At 40.5% G+C, this 16,862-nt stretch overlaps 1 protein-coding gene across 2 annotated transcripts in view; it reads left to right on the top strand.

Moving 5' to 3' along the window:
* Positions 1-16,289, top strand: part of SH3GL3 (SH3 domain containing GRB2 like 3, endophilin A3) — a 57,463-nt gene extending 41,174 nt beyond the window's left edge. For both annotated transcript variants that reach the window (XM_036390010.2, XM_036390011.2), the window contains 8 exons: positions 1,942-2,010; positions 2,656-2,728; positions 3,212-3,355; positions 3,998-4,131; positions 5,504-5,662; positions 8,462-8,565; positions 9,768-9,895; positions 15,491-16,289. In XM_036390010.2, the coding sequence (XP_036245903.1) occupies positions 1,942-2,010; positions 2,656-2,728; positions 3,212-3,355; positions 3,998-4,131; positions 5,504-5,662; positions 8,462-8,565; positions 9,768-9,895; positions 15,491-15,696 (1,017 nt within the window). In that variant the 3' untranslated portion in view covers positions 15,697-16,289. The remainder of the gene's footprint in view (positions 1-1,941; positions 2,011-2,655; positions 2,729-3,211; positions 3,356-3,997; positions 4,132-5,503; positions 5,663-8,461; positions 8,566-9,767; positions 9,896-15,490) is intronic.
* Positions 16,290-16,862: the final 573 nt, after the last annotated feature.

Below are 16,862 nucleotides of genomic sequence, written 5' to 3' on the forward strand. Positions count from 1 at the left end.
GCTGGCTCTGAGGAGTTGTGTCCACAAGTCACTGTAAAATAGATTTAGAATTTTATTATTGATTGCACTTTCACAGTCAAACAATTGCATTACTTCATTAGGTTTATTTTTCACCATCCTATAAATGGATTATCTGTAATGGGACAGCTATGGGGTGCTACTGAATGTGGGTTTTGCAAGTTAAGCCTGAGAAGGGTAATTCCCCCACTGCACTCAGCCTTTGAAAGGGTTTTGGGAAACCACAGATCTCTTCCTTGCTTGCTGGGGAAGGAAGACATGTGTGAGGCTGTGGAAAATGGCATTGATTATTTTTGGAATTAACAGTGCACAGACAGGAGACAGAAACTGTTATTGTGGAGGAGCTGCAGAATTCCTGACAGGAATTCCTGCTTTTCATGCAGCCTTGTCATGTACCTTTCTGTGTCTGCTCAAGGACTCCTCAGACATTCCTGCAGAGACCAGGGCAGTGTCCTGCTCCTCGTGTGACCTCAGGTCACTCCTCTGCTGTCATGTCTTACAGCAGCAAGATGATGACCCACAGGAGCTCATTGGTATTTGGGCTTTTCCATCTGTTTTATCTGCTTTTGTGCTTGTTCTGTCAGTGCTCTGGAAGAGAAATGATCGTGACAAGTGTGTGTGCTGCTTGGCATATTAAGCATGAAGATTGCGAGTGCTGCTGTAAAGCCAATAGAAATAATTAACTGTACGTCTCTCTTTGAACTCACATTTTCCCTTAAGCAGGACTGTTCTCTGTGTGGTAGCAGTGATATTGATGCAAGGTCAGCCACTGCTGAGCTCCCAGCTCTGCTTCATCAGCTCCTTGCTGGTTTTTGGCAGGGCACTGTCCTCCCCCCACACCTGTGCTGTGCAGGCAGTGGCCGAGAACAGGGAACCATTGCACTGCTCAGAGCCCTGACCCATTTTCAGGTTAGGCAAGTCCCCAAGGCCCTTCTAACTCAGTGAGATGAATTCCCTTTTAGAAGGGGCTGAGGACAAACAAAACACTTTATTGGGGACAGGTTTGGGGACCAGCAGCAGTCACTGAGCTAGGCCTGGATTTCACATTACACTGTGACAGTTTCAGTGATAAAAGCCAATTAAAACAGAAAACTGTTAGGTATTTTTGAAGGAATTTAATGTTGAATATGTGTTAAATCGCTGTCTAGTGGAGGGATGCTTTCAAAGGCTGTTTCATACTGGGTGAGGATCTGGCTTTCTTTTCATGTTGTCACAGTGCAGGTACCATGCACTGCAAGAAGCAGATGGCTGAGTTCTGCTCAGTGGCTTATTCCTGGCCATGATTTACTCAGTGAGGACCACAGTCAGGTCTGACAGACAGCCTGGAGTTCTCACACCAAAGTCAGTTAACTTTTAGCCTTTTCAGAAGGTTTACTGAAATTGATCTGAAACTGGTACCTTGAGTTTTTGAAGAACACCTGGCATTTTTATTTTGGTCATAAAGATGCTCAGTCTCACAGTGAAGCATTTTTACAAGTCTGTTCCTTCCACAGAATTGCACACAATTCCAGCAGCAGCAGCAGCAATGGGAGGTTCATCCCTGAACCTGCTGGCACACAGAAGGCACTCAGATGTACAAAGCTGCAGAGACACACTTGAAAAGGTTGCTGTGGATTTACCTGCAGTCAGACTCTGGTCTCTGTGCTGAAATCTGCAGTGTAGGTCATGCCTGTAGAGTACAAGCTCTTCAAGCATGAGAAAGCATTTTTTTGTTTGCTTGTTCTAAATTGGTATCAGGTACCTTTGTCTCTCTTGAAGGGAGGGCTTCATTTCCAAGACTGTTTACTCTTGTCCTGCAGTTACCTCAAATGGATGCTGGCTATTTTCTGATCTGGAGTCAATTCCTGTGATTCTCAAGAGATATTTATTCTATAATTAAATAGCAATACCTTTTTTTTGTGTATTAAATTTATCTTTTTACAGCTATTCAGTGAAAAGATAAGTGGAGCAGAAGGAACAAAGCTAGATGAGGAATTTCAAGAGATGGAAAGGGTAAGAAAAGTCACATTATCTTGTTCAATATTAAGCTATTGCAGAATCAAAAATATTTCATGTTTCAAGTGATTGAATGGTATTGTAGATTTACCTGGGGGAGGAAACCCTATAATGTGCTTCCAAACAGAAAGATAAAAGGATAAATGCAAATTTGTCCTTGAGCCTTGTCAGCTCAGCCAGGGGAGAAGAGACACCCACAGAGGCTGTTTGAGCAGAGGATCAGGTTCCACTGACACCTCTCGACAATGAAGAGAAATTCCTCCAAGAAGGGGGCAGAGCATCAGGAGGAGCCTTCCCCTGGCTGTGTGGGAGTTTAGAGAAGTCTGTGGTGTTAGTGAGGCATTGTAAATATCACAAAGCCTTTGCATCTGATAAAATCAATGATAACAATCTGACTACTTGGGCCAGATTTTCTCCTGGTAAAAGATTGTATCTTTTAGTTTAAATGTTCACAAGTTTACATGTTCAGAAGTTTACATGAAATTGATGTGTTTGCTATCCACGGATGAGTTGTATTGCAAATTAAACAATGTTAGTGCCAGTTTCTGCTTTTACAATTGTTATGTGGGGTTTTTTTTTTAATTGCCCTTGTCTTTCTATGTATTTTTTAATGTTCATAGTAGACTTACTTTTCTTTTTCAGAAAATTGATATTACTAATAAAGCTGTAACAGAGCTTCTGTCCAAATCCACGGAATACCTTCAGCCAAATCCAGGTAGGATAGGAACAATAGGTGTTGGATTCTCATGAACATTGTTTTATTACTTGGAAATTAATTTTAGGTAAATAAAAGCTAATTAGGTCATCATTGTGAGGTTTCTGTGTGGAGTTCTGCAAAGTTCTTCTAAGCAAGAAGGAGAGGAAGTTGGCTTTGGCTGTGATTGTGTCCTGCATTTGCTGTCTAATCAAGGAGCTCACAACCAGGACTGTTTAAAGGAATGTGAGTGTCAGTGAATATTTGCATGGAGAAAGGATGCTTTTTTAGTTGGGAATAAAAACTAGTTTCATATGACCCATATTGTTGTATTGAATCTTTTTTCAGCTTTGGTCTATGAGGTACTGACAACAAAAAAATCACCAGTCTGAGATGAGCTTTGTGGCTTTGCTTGTGAAATAATTTATTGCTTTAAATAGATTAGTTTTAAAACTGGTTTTATCACTTTTGAATTTTTTTGTTCTTTTTCTATGCCCCTCTTAGCATACAGGGCCAAGCTGGGAATGCTGAACACTATGTCAAAGATCAGAGGACAAGTTAAAGCCACAGGCTACCCCCAGACAGAGGGACTCCTGGGAGACTGCATGATACGGTATGGCAGAGAGCTGGGCGATGAGTCTATGTTTGGTGAGTTGTGCATCTCCTCTGCCAAGATTTCAGATAAAGTCCTTTGCAAAGTGTTACTCACTGACATAACCTGTGTAGCTGGCCACTGCAGGTAAGAGGGAAAGTTAAGTGCAGGGGTCAGGGGATGGTTGAATGCTCCTGCACATTTGTCTCTGTTGCAGGTGGGTTTGATAATACTGTTACTGATGCTGACTGATCATCCCTGTTATTAAGCATTTTAGTTTCCAAGTTGCCAAACCTCAATAGTTTAGGGTGATTCTTAAATGCAGTTTATTTCTTTTAACTTTTATATAAAATGGCTCTACTCAATCTGAGAAATAAACTAAAGGAAAAATTCTTGTAGAAAGAAATAAACAGTAACACTGGATGATTTTTTTAGTAATAACTTGTGTACAGTAGGAAGAGAAGTTTTTTTTTTCTTCTGATATCTGTGGGGGAATAAAACCCCCAAAATGTAATTCAGAACAAAAATTTTCTAGTTCCAGTTTTGTATAGAGAACAAGCATGACTTGCATTATTTTCTTTTTTACTCTTCAAGGGACTGCAGCAGATACAAAGATACCTATTTGAAATGGCTGTTTTAAAAGACAATTTTTCTGCTTTTACATATCTTGAGATATAAGAGCCTATTCTTTACTACAGGACTTGCACTACTGGATGCTGGTGAGAGCATGAAGCAAATGGCAGAAGTGAAGGACTCTCTTGATATTAATGTCAAACAAAATTTTATTGATCCTCTACAGTTATTGCAGGACAAAGACTTAAAAGAGATTGGGGTAAGTTTTCCAGGGTAGAGCTTCACTTAGTAATAATCAGAGTCAAATCAACCCTACTTCCCTGAGATATTTTTCTTGAAAGCAATAAGGTAAATAAATTCTGTTGTAATAGATTTTCTGTCTAGCAAAATAGTGACAAAATCTGCTTAGGATGAATGCTGGGCTATTTCTCCCTTGTCTAACTTACTCAATTTGCTATATTGCTTGTACAGTCAGTACAAGCAGAGTGAAGAGAATTATATTCTTTATTTTTCTTCTGTTTTATTTTAATGAATATTTTTATTAATGCTTATTAACATGTGAGTGGGCTGTGATTTACTGCTAGTGATTATCCTATTTTACCATCTCTGTCAGCCTAAAGCTGTTTATAATGGAGAATGAATATAACTGTTAAAAAAGGCTTTTCAGGGCGAACACAGAATGATCTGAATAGTGTCATAAAATGTTGAAGTGCCATATGCCACTATAGGAAAAAATACAGGATACTAAGGAACACATTTTTAACCTTTAGAGTTGAGTTTTTCAGTGTTTTTATTTGCAACGTGACAATTCAAAGAAATCCAGGCAGTCTTTTCTGAGTCTGTTGATTCCAATGGATTTGGGTAATAAGCAAGTTAAAACCCTGATGAGATGCAGAAATGGAAGTTATTTTATTTGTTTACACATAAATGAATGTGGAAAGCTTACCAGAAAGATCGCAGTAAAATCTGTAGCTGTCTCCTTTGAAGCATAGCTGTTTTCAGTTGTGTTCTTCTGAGCTGATGAAAAGGAATTGTTTGATGTTAGCTTTAATGAGCATTTTGTACTGTCACTTTGAGTCCATTCTCTGAGTCTGTCAGTCCCAGGATTTTTGGCAACAGAAAAGCTTGTGTAGTTTTATCAGATAGGAGTGTCAAGTTGATACGTAACAAGGACAGGAAGAATACAAGATTTTTTGGAGCACTGCTTTATGAGGGGAATATAACCCCTTAACTTTTAGTTGTCATATTGCAGATAATTCAAGATGTAAAATTGAATTACATGTAGAATATGGTGACACACAAATATTTAAGTTGGATCCTGCTTCTCTCCACAGCTCAGAGAATCTGTACTGTGGCACATTTAGTGAAGTCCATGAGTTGGATGTCTAAAATAGGCAAATCAAGGCTGCCAGTACCCCAAGTGCTGCTGAAGGGCTCTTTATTTAAAATTTCATTAATTTTTGTGCTGGTGCTGCCTTGGGTCATAGGGAGGGACTGTACAAGTCTCTGAGCCTTGTATTTCCTCAGGTCTGCATATATTTGCATCCATCACTGATATTTCCTGAGATCACAATGTGTTTGTTTGGGCATGTCCCATTTGGTCCTTCTCATAAATGTTGTGTCTCTTTTAGCATCACTTGAAGAAACTGGAAGGGCGCCGCTTGGATTATGATTATAAAAAGAAGCGTTTTGGAAAGATACCTGATGAAGAAGTTAAACAAGCAGTAGAAAAATTTGAAGAGTCAAAGGAGCTGGCTGAAAGAAGCATGTTCAATTTCTTAGAAAATGATGTAAGTCTGTGCTGCATCTTTGTTTGCTTCAGTACATCCTGGAGGGGCAAATGTGTGGGATTGGTTAAAGCCAGTCCAGTCCTTCACAGGAGGTAAGGTCTGGAAGCAGAAACTCTGCCTCTTCCCAATTTTAAATCTCCTGTCAGAGAAGAACATAATGCACAGCAGAGAATGGGAAAACTCAAGAATTTCTTCTGGAAATTCAGTGACTCAGACAAGATGGCCACAGAGTAGCCAAGTAGGACTAGCTGAGAGTAAAATGCAGTTTGGTCAGTGAGAGGGTGAAGGTTGGGAAATTGGTGTAGTCAAGACCTGCTGCTGAAAATATAAGCAAGGGCATGTACCCTCTGAGATTTCTGAATTTTAGCTCACTTATAGTCAAAACCTCCCTGCTGACGTGGAGTCTCTGAATGATTTTACCTCAGAAAATCATTACTATTGCTCTTTGGCTCTGCAGAGTCCATAGAGTGAATTTGTGGCTTGGGCTCAGATAGTGGACTTTGGCTCAGAGTCTAAGTCCATCATGAAATTATGTCTAAATAAGGAGCAGCTGTGGCCATTCAGGATAATCCTCTCTTCTGTCCACACACAGAGGAATAGCAGGATGTGCTTTCTCCTACATAATCATGGAATTATAGGAAAATAAAGCTGGACCTATTTGGGCCTATTCCACAGTTTTGTCTTCTGTAGATGCAGTATCACAGAAGACACACAAAGTAAAAATTGTGCTGTCTTCTGTGAGCAAACTGCAACAGTGAGGAGCTGTGAAGTGGGAAGATTTAACTGTAAGCAACTTCTCTCTCTATGCATACCCAGTTATAAAGCAGCCTGTAGCTCCTGAACTGTTTGTAAGTGGGACACATTTGTTACAGCAGTGTTTAGTGAAAGGCAGTTGAGCCTCTTGCTGTTTTACCAGTGTAAGTTAATGAGGGCAGCAAAAGCTGGAACATGCTCTTATCAACAATTTCAGCACTGTTCCACTGTAGGCTCTATCAGTTGCCTGGTTGCAGTGGATGTGTGTTTAGCAATTCTGTCTTGCATGGGCAGCTGAGAAATGTTTCAGGTGCTGCTTATCATTAGTCAGAGCACCAAACTAAGGATAAAAGAGTGCAGGAATTCAACTGGTTTAGCTCAGCCACTAGAAAACAGATGAGTTACACATTCTAGTGTAAGTAATTTTGCCTTTGGGAGGGGGTGAACTGTATATCCCTCTGAAGTTTTTTCTGTACCCATTTCCTATTCTTTCTGTTTAAAGAAAACTCTGTGCTCTTCCCCTTCCAGTCTTGTGGTGACCCAGTCTGTCTGTCCTCCCAAAACTTTTCATTCTAGCCTTGTTGTCTAACCCCAAATGGTCTCACTGTGTGGAGATCTTAACTGCAATCACCTCCTTCTGATCCTTTCCAGTTCCCCAGGTGTCTCCCTCCCTTGGTCTTCTTGCCCTGAAGTCTGCTCTCTGAGCTCTGGTTCCCAGCCATCTTGCCAGGTGCCTTTCCCAGGCTCAAACCTGATCCCCACCTTTCTCAGGTTTTTGCACAGCCAGCTGCAGACCTCCCACATTGACACTGTTGCATTCACTTCTTATCAGATCCATCTTCCTGCCATTCCCACACAGCCAGTCCCAGCTTCATCTTCCTAAGCAGCTTTTAGTCCTTCAAGTTTCTCTGGCTGTTTCCCAGTCTCTCTTTCTCTCTCTCTTCTCCTAATCCACATCTCCATATTTCTCCTAGCTCTTAGTTGTGTTGTTTGGACAGTCCTTTATCCATTTTTTCTGACCACACATCCAAACCCCAGGCACTTTGTGTGTTGTCCTCAGCTGTTTATATTGCTCTCTTCTGACACTGATGGGATTGTCTCAGCTGTTGGTTTGATTCTGTGCATTTCATTTCTTTGTGCTGTGTGACAGTGTTTGGCTCTCTTGCAGTCCTGGCAAAATTTTTAATGATCTTTTTAACTGAGTAAAAGCAGACAAAGTATAACACAAAACTGCCATGGGTCCATAAAACATTTGTAGAAAGTTTACTCAGATATTTTCTTATGATCCAATGTCTGAAGACATCATGATGGAATGGAAAGATGTCAGACTTCTTGGGGTCTGTCGTCTTAATGTTGTCTTGAAGAAGACAAATATCTGTTACTGCTCCATACCCCATACAGCTTGAACTTTTCAGCTTGTGTTAAGGGAATGAGATTATTTGTTACTTCATGAATAATAATATTTTGGTTTTTCTTTCTCCTTCACATTCTCCCTTTCCTCATCATTCATATTTTTGAATGATTGGCTAATATGTTTTAAATCCAAGTAGATAAATCATGTTTCATTTATCAGTTTATAAATGCTGCCATCTAGTGAGGTAAGTCCAGATCATTTCAGAACTGCACTTTGTAAACATTGATAATAAACACTAATGGGTCTGAGTCATAAGAGCTGTCACAGTGTAATTTCTTCCAGCATTGATCAGAAAAGCTCCACTTTCACCTGCTGAGGGGTCATGTCCTCTTTAATGTTTTGGGCTTGGGTGTTGACAGACAGCTGGTTTGGAAGTTGAAAGCAGAAGGGATTTGCACATTGTGAAAGGAAATGACTTAAGGACCCAGCCCTGAGTTAGTGAACTCGAAGTTACACCTCAGTTTTGTTCAGTTTCCAGCTGGCAGTTTCTTTGCTAGAATCACATGTGCTCTTTTCCAGTAACCTCTACAAGGTACTGTGGTCTTTTGAGATACCAGGTCTGTTTTAAATGATCTGTTTGTTTATCCTTCTGCTGAATGTACTGCAGAGCCTTATTTTCCTCTGTGTTTCAGGTAGAACAAGTCAGCCAGTTGGCTGTGTTTGTAGAAGCAGCACTAGATTACCATAAACAATCCACAGAAATTTTGGAGGACCTGCAGAGCAAGCTGCAAAACCGGTAAGACAGAACCCCTCAGAAAATGCTGAACCTCTTCTGCAGCTGAGCTTCACAATGTTGGAAAGTGACTGAAGCAACAGATCTTGTAGCACCACCTCCCAGATGCACATTTGCTGTGCTTTGTGCCAGACTGAGCTCCATGGCTTTAAACCCCTGCCACCTGGCAGCTCCTTGCTGTGCTGGGAGACTTTAATGTAACACAGGATCTGCCCAGGGAGCTCTGAGTGTGTGCAGAGTCTCTCCCATCTGTGGTGGTTAATGGGGACAGCCTCCCTTTGTTTAGAGGTTTATTTCAACTTGCATACTTGGAATTGTGTTTTGAAGGATTTGCTTGAAAGTTGGCCTGTTTTTATTGAGATTAAGGGGTATAACAAAATTCTAAAGCAGAGTTAGGAGCAGCCAGCTGGCCAGGAACAGAGCTGTGCTTAACATATGTATGAAAGCCCAGGTACTTTGTGTCAGCCTAAGGAAAGGGAGAAATGCTGCTGTCACTGGTGTGTCACTCAGGTCACCAGAGACCTGATGTCACTGTGGTGTAGGCAGGGTCAGGAGAACTGCCTGGGGCTTTCAGCTCAGGGTGGCTGTGGGGGCTGTGAGCATTGGCATGAGGACAGCTCTGTCTGCAGACACCCTGTGCCATCCAGCTGGAGGGGCCAGGGGGGCAAGGAGCTCTCAGCTGGGGCACACACAGCTAGAGGTATTAGACAGTTTTGCTGGCTAAATGCTTTTTCCCTGTATCCCTAATAAAAAGGCCATGTGTGAGATGCAGTCCCTGGGCCTCTGTCCTGGATGTGTTTCTCCATATGTCATTTGCAGTTGAGCTTTCCAGAGAGCTCATTCCTGCAACTTGTGCTGAACTCAGTGGCAGCTGTGGGCGCTCATCACTTCTCAAACTCAGGCTGTTAAGCTTTATGCCTTTGTCAGCAGGACCAAAGTAATAAATAAATTAGGGACTTGTTGAAATTCAAGTATTGCATGAGAATTGAGCAGCTTTTAGCAAAAACAAACCAACCAACCAAAAAACCAAACCCAATGCCATAAATTCAAAACACAAACCAATCAAAAGAAGTAAAACCAGAACCAGGAGAATATTTTCTTACTTCACCTTTCAAACAGCAAAGCACTTAACCTGAGCTGAAGTTCTGTATTTCTTCCTTCTTTCTTCCTAAGTAAATCTCTTGCTGGTCTTCTCTGTGTTACAGGATAAATGTAGCATCCAGTCGGCCTAAGCGGGAATTTAAGCCAAAGCCTGTAATAACTACAACTCTGGAAATTGGTGATAATCAGCAGCACAATGGGATTGCCTATAGTTCTTCCATAAAATCATCAGGTGAGTCTGTCGCCATAGAATTAATGTGTCTCTAGATGTTTTGCCAGATTGTTGCTTGAGGTATTTCTTGTATCATGAGAACAATGGATCCATCAGGTATCAGTATCTGTGCATCTGACTCCAGATTGTTTCCCAGATTTCAAAACAGAGCTGTGAATCAGGGTTCCTCGCAACAGACTCTCACCATCTGAAATTTAGGTGTGGCATTCTCCTTGGTCTCTTAGGTCTCTGAATTGCCACTGAGGGTGGGAGGAGAGAGAGGGAGAGGCACTTGCAGAAAACAGTTCATTTCTTGCAAAGACAGATGCCTACAGTGGGTGTGTTTGATCACAGTCTGGTGTATCTCCAGATGCTAATTTTTCTCCACAGTCTCAGAGCATAACTGCTCTGTACAGGATCTTGAATATTAGCTATGTAAAATTCAGAGATGACTTGCACCCTTACTGTTTTTAACATCTTATAACTTTACTATCCCCTAAATTATGCACCAAAGTATGAACTGAGGTACTTTAGGTACCTTTTGGTGGGGGCTTAGGACCTTATCCTTTGATAAGGCCCTGGTTTCATAAAAAAAAGGCAACTTTTGAAAGTTGAGTTAGTAACACATCAAAACAGCTATTCCTCATCTAATGAATAAAATTATTTTGCCCTTTCTCTTAATAACTACATTGTATGATGAGATCAGCCAATTAAAAAACGAAACAAATAAAACCCCCAAACAAACAAAAAACCCCAAACAAAGCCCCAATGACAATATGCAGAGGAAAGAGAATGAAAAAGACAGAGATTTTTCTACAAACATTATTTGGAAGGAAAATAGAGAAGTAGTAAGCCAAAGGTTCTCTTCTGTACTTAGCATGGCATCTAGGACATTTTCCTGAATGTTTGTTGTTTGGTTTTTTTCCCTAACTCTCCAATTTCTTCTTCCCTCCAGTCTTGTTCCTTTTTAAAGGTTGTTGGGAAAGAAATGAGAGAACTAAAACTGAAAGAATAAAGCTTGGAGCTGTAACTTCATGTTCCTTCCAATGTCTCTAGAATTTCCTTGCACGGTGCTGCAAGAGGAAACCATTATGCAATGCATACTGAAGGGGATTTGCAGCAGTTTGGCAGCATAAATCCACCCAGTGAGATCTGATTCCTCAAATTGTTTGAAGCTCTTTGTGCTGCCTGAATGCTGAGTTTTTGTGTTGCTGTAAATTGTGGGGTGGAGGGAGACAGGGAGACAACCCCCTCTGTGCATTATCTCAGGTTCCTAAGACCTGTGACACAAGGACACATTTCATCCAAAGCACTGGAGGTGTTTGCAGGGATCAGTAACTTCCTTGGTATTTTCACAGCACATCTGGATGAAAGTAGCAAAAACATAGCAACTTCATTAAAAAATCACCATAAAATTTTTTGGCCCTATCAACTACTTACCAAGTTATATAGGATTTTTTTTTGCTTGTTTTGCACGTGCAGGGGAGAAAGGAGATTCAGATTCAGCATTTGTATATAAGCCAGTGTGTCAAACTGCATTACAGTGGTTTATCATCGCCATCCAGCAGTTGTTCCAGGATGTCCTTTAAGGATAATCAATCCTGCCTTTGGAGAAAGTCAGATGATGACTTCTCCAGGTTGCTTCCAGTCCACTTAGTTAAAGAAGAATCTGTTTTAATGAGCTGAAATTCAGTGAAAACTGGAAAATAAATGACCACTGATCACTAAGATAGGGAAGGAGCGAGGCACCTCCATTCACTGATTCCATCCATGGCCTGTTGCACTGTTTGCATCTCACTGAATGAGGGGTTGTCACTTCACTTGCTTCACTTGCTTAGTGCTGTCAGAATGGAAACAAAATAAAACCACCATAGAAGAGATGAAAAGGAGAAATAGGATATATGAGATAATTGTTGCCATACTTACATGCTAATAACATTAGAAAGACCATGTATGCTGTTTTTTTCCTCCTGAAGGAGCTGTGGATGCTGTGCTTACCTCCCTGGCAGGTACAAATCATCACTGAAATCTTTGTTCATTCTCTTTTGTTTTCCTATTCCTACTCAAACATTATACATATGGATTTCTCTGAACTGCAGTGGGCTCAATAGGCCCTGCTTATAAATGGGAAAACCCTTCTGTCCCTTTTTAAAATCAGAATCATGAAACAGATTTTTTTTTTAATAATCTGTGATTTAGAAATGGGAACCAGGCAGTTCTAAGCAAAACTGCTAAATGTCTTAAAGTCTCCATGAGATGGGGAAATAGCATTGTAATCACCTTCTTTTTGTTTAGTAAACTGACCTCCCCATCCTACTCAAACAAGTACTTTCATCATTCGTTTTCCCCACTTCCATATTGACCCTACCAAAATGCAGATCTTTAATTTCTCTGGTACTGTCCCTCAGGGTAAGTAGTGTCTTGGTACTCAGCAAAGCCATGGAGATCTGCAGGACAGTTCAAAGCAAGATGTGCCACATTCAGCACAACTGCCATGGTACAGTTCTGAGCGTGGAAATGACTTTCCCCGTGATCTGCAATATTTTTTCAACTATCAGCTTCTTGGAGCAGAAACACTATTTTCCTTTGTATAGTCTCTAACATGTGAGGAATATTTACTACTTATTACTTACACATATTTGCAGGGCTAGATTCACATAAACTTAATTTTTATGTTGTTGTGAGTTATTTGGCTGCTTTGAGTAAATGCAGATAAAAAATTCTCTATTTCTAATTCATTGTTATCCTCATTAATGAGCTGCAGCTGTGAGCATCATCTGGCTCATTTTAGAACTCTTTAATTGCTGTATTACATCATGCCTTTCACTCTGTTTGTTTGTCAGGTTTGACTATGATATGAAATATATGGATCTGGTTGCCACATGCTGGAATTTAACATAAAGCATCTAAGTGTTTACTCACTTCAGCTATGAGGGAGACTGGGATTAATTATCTTAGCAAGCTTCCAGTTTGTGATTATTAAAGTACAGTCTTGCTACCTGATGTATACAGCATGGTATAGAAGGCAGAGTACATGCAGGTACAGGCAGTAACACCGTCCCTTTGGGGAAAACAAACAAAAAACCCAAACCATCATTGAATGGCTTTTTGGTTTCATCCTGTAACACTCCAGGAATCACAGACAGCTTCTTTCTTACCCTGATTTTGTGCTGTCCAGATCTGAATGGTCTGAAATTAGTGACAGTTCTTTTTTGACTGTGCAAGGATGTAAACTAGAGAAATAAAGGAGGTGCATATGGAGTCGCAAATTAACATAAACCCTGTTGGCAGAAATAGCAGAGTGCAATTTATTTAGCTAAAACCTCTGCAGCATTTGTGCAAGTAGACAGCAAAAGGCTGGAGTGGTGCCAGCAGTTCTGTGATGTTAAGCAGTGTGTGTTAGGCAGTGCTGCCCCCTTACCTTTGGCAGGGAAGCTTTGTCTCTCTGGATTATACAGTAGCAGCAGCTGCCTGACTCTAATGAAGACTTTGACTGATCCTACAGCCTGGAGTGAAACTGGTTGTGCTGGCTATGGCCATTATTTAAAAACCTTTCCAGGCTGCCAGATGTTTCTTTGCAGTTCTTTGGAGCTGAAAATGAACCAAATGTGATCCATCTCTGATCAGGTAGCTCAGTGTCAGAAATTAACTGGCCTGCAGTAACAAACGAGCCCCATCGGAGCAGCGGGTGAAGGCGAGCGACTCTCAATTACTGCCCTCGCCGCCCTCTGCTGCTGACAGCTCCAGAGAGCTGGTGCCACTCCTACCTGGCAAAGGCTGAAAATAACTCTGCTATTTTTAAACACAAGCAGCCCATTTTTTCTTGGCAAGTGGCTCATCATCTCTTTTTCTGCATGGAGTCCTTCAGCAAATGTATGACACCAAGCTTTCACCTGTACCCCAGTGTATTAGAGTAGCTCTAATTTACTTGGTTCTTGTAGGACTTTGTCACTACCCTGAGCCTTCCAGAAGATGAGCCTGACACTGTGATTATGCTGCTCTGGGAAGGTTTACTTAGTCTTTGTTCTCCCTTCTTTTCCATTGTTAGAAATAAAAGCTTTCTTCTGTTGCTATCAAGGGTAAAATATACCCACAAAAGAGAAAAGCAATTCCTATTTTCCAGTTTTAACACTAGATATTGCCCCCAGTTGTATTATTGTCAATTAAAAAGATGCTTTCACCTGTCTGTTTTCTCTGAGTGATCACCACTGGTTCTTAGCTGGTTTCCTTTAGAGACTTCTCCTAATTCCTTTATCAAGAAAATCCCTGAGCAGTTACTCTTTAATAGTTTCCTATGTGCTACCATGATTAATGGGTTAAAATGCATTTTTGCCATTTTAGCTGTTATATCTGTATTGCATTACCAGTTGCATGCAGGTTTACTCAGTAAAAAAGGATAGCTGGGAGACTCAAGACTGGAATATTTGAGTATTGCTGCAATGTTCCCAATAAAACAACCTAAATAATTTAAATATAAGCACTAGTGTTCTAGAGGTGTCATGGTATAAGGTGTGGTGCTCCTCTTTACAAGGCAGCAGCATTAAGCCTTTTCTCCTGTTCTTCCTTTATAAATGCATTTCAAATTACCAGACTTTTACTTGGATACATTACGTATGTTGTTAAAAAATCTGTTATGGCTGAACTACAGTTGAACCATGGACTAGTCCTCAACCACAGAGTTGAGCTTTAGAATTTGAACATTATTATTCTAATAAAAAGTATTCTAATTAGTCATAAATACGAATGTTACATATATATTGGTACCACCAATCCAAACTAATACTACTCCATAAGAATATCTTTAAAAAAGGTATTTACTGTATTAACAAGTTAACAAGGTTAACTTTTTTTTTAATGATTAAGGGTGATTTTAGGATAAACATTGCCAGTCATGAGAGCAGCCAGATACTGTATCAGAAAACTGTTTTCATCCCTAAAGTAATTTGACAGGTGAGGTGCCTTTGTTTCTACCACAGCCTTTGCCTTAGTTCAGATGGAGGATGTGTAAAATAAAGGAGTGGAGCACACGAGCTCAGGGAGCAGTAACCCAGAACTGTCACTGCTCAGGTGAAGGAACCTCACTCCTGCCACAGCAGTGTGGTGTGCAAATCCAGGGGTCTGCTGAGGCTGCAGGGCTGTGTTTGTAGGACAGACCAGGAGCCCCTGCCCATGGTAGGTGTTCCCACAGGACCAATGTGCTGCAGTGCCATTTGTTTAAAGGATTCCTTGTCATTTCCCCTGTTGACTTTTCTGCTTCCTCAGCTCCTGCCCTTCTGATTCCTCTGGCAGCTGCTCCACAGAGAGCACATGGGGTTTGACAACTGATTACTCAAACCCTCAGCTGGAGATAAACATCCTTTTGAGAGGGAAGGCAGCTAGGAATGAAAGAGGAGTAGCAGCTGAACTTAAGGAACAGTTATGTGTTAAACTTATTATCACTAATCTTGTATTTTATATGTAGAAGCACCAGATGTTAATGAATAAAAGTAAGGGAAAAGCTGTTGCTGTTGACATGACAGCAGGGCTACATTTGTGACCCCTTTGTTTTGTGCTGAGTGGCTGGTGGGATGCTGTGAAGCTCAATTAATGTGCTTGTTTTTTCTGTCACTGGGGCAGGTTCTTCAGTGCACATGGATCAGCCTTGCTGCCAAGCTCTCTATGACTTTGAGCCAGAAAATGAAGGCGAGCTTGGATTTAAGGAAGGGGACATCATAACTCTGACCAATCAGATCGATGAGAATTGGTATGAGGGGATGTTAAATGGAGAGTCTGGCTTCTTCCCCATTAATTATGTTGAAGTGATAGTTCCCTTGCCTCAGTGATCGTGTCATTCGAGCTGTGAACATGATTTCATGACTGAAATGGATTCACAAATGTTCTGTCAGTGTGGCATTCTGTGAAAGCCTTGCTATTTGACTGACTTACTGACTTTTGTATGCGTCTTTTTAAAATGTATTTATTTTATATTCAAAAAAAATTCACCTCCCCTGATTTGTCAACCTGCAAAAAAACCCATACCCAGTTTTTTTGCTTTGTGCCTTGAAGATCACTGTATGAAGTGTTTACTGGTAGCTCACTGTTGCTCCAAAAATGCATTTCCTTGCTATTATTGTATGTGGGTTTTTTTTTATCTTTGGCTGCAATGATTTTACTATTGAAAACCATTTTAAAAGTACTGTTAGTGAAGCTAACTGTAACCAGTTCCTAAGTTACTGATGTCCTTGAGCTGTTTTCATCTATCACATTATAATTTATTGTGAACAAGTTAATTCATCTTTTGCATTGTATGTTGACAAAAGGCAAAGTGGTTGTTGTCAATATTAAGATGATGTTGTACTAAGTACAAGTTCTCAGCATTGAAAATTGGTATAATTTACTGACCAAACTGAATAAATATTTCTGTGGGATAAGAAAAGTGGTTGCTGCTTCTGTACTCATGGTTCTGGCACTTGTTTGAGCAGAAGGCCACTTTTGCTGAATAGATCAGCTATCAGTGACAAAAACAATGCATGAATAATCTTGCTACTTCTCTATTGCTTGTTTAGCATTTATGTCTGTTAACATCGTTTTCTAGCAGAAGGAACAGAGAGAAGTTCCTTGGAACTAAGTGCAAACTACTCCTAGTTCCATAGGGTTTGTAGAGAACTCCAGTGAGAGAAAGGGGTGAGTAGCACTGATGCCTACTGCACACAAATGACAAGTCAATACATTTCTATTTTTTATATTTAGTTGAAAAGGATGAAAAGGAGGAGAAAGAAGAATAGGCAGTGATGGAAAGACGTAATAATTACAAGCATTACAGAAAAGCCTCAAAATTAAGGAAGAAGTCTGGCATCAGAAGTACTTATCCAAATGCAGATAGAATCACTTTGGGTTTTGTTTACCATCTCCTGCTTGGCTTAGTAATGTAGTAGTGACCAAACAAAGTGAGCAGCCATGGAGGACGATGTAGTCTTTTGCCAGTTGCTCTCTATACAAGACAAATTTA

The sequence above is a fragment of the Molothrus ater genome, chromosome 13 (assembly GCF_012460135.2).
Source record: "Molothrus ater isolate BHLD 08-10-18 breed brown headed cowbird chromosome 13, BPBGC_Mater_1.1, whole genome shotgun sequence".
In the NCBI taxonomy this organism is placed as follows: domain Eukaryota; kingdom Metazoa; phylum Chordata; class Aves; order Passeriformes; family Icteridae; genus Molothrus; species Molothrus ater.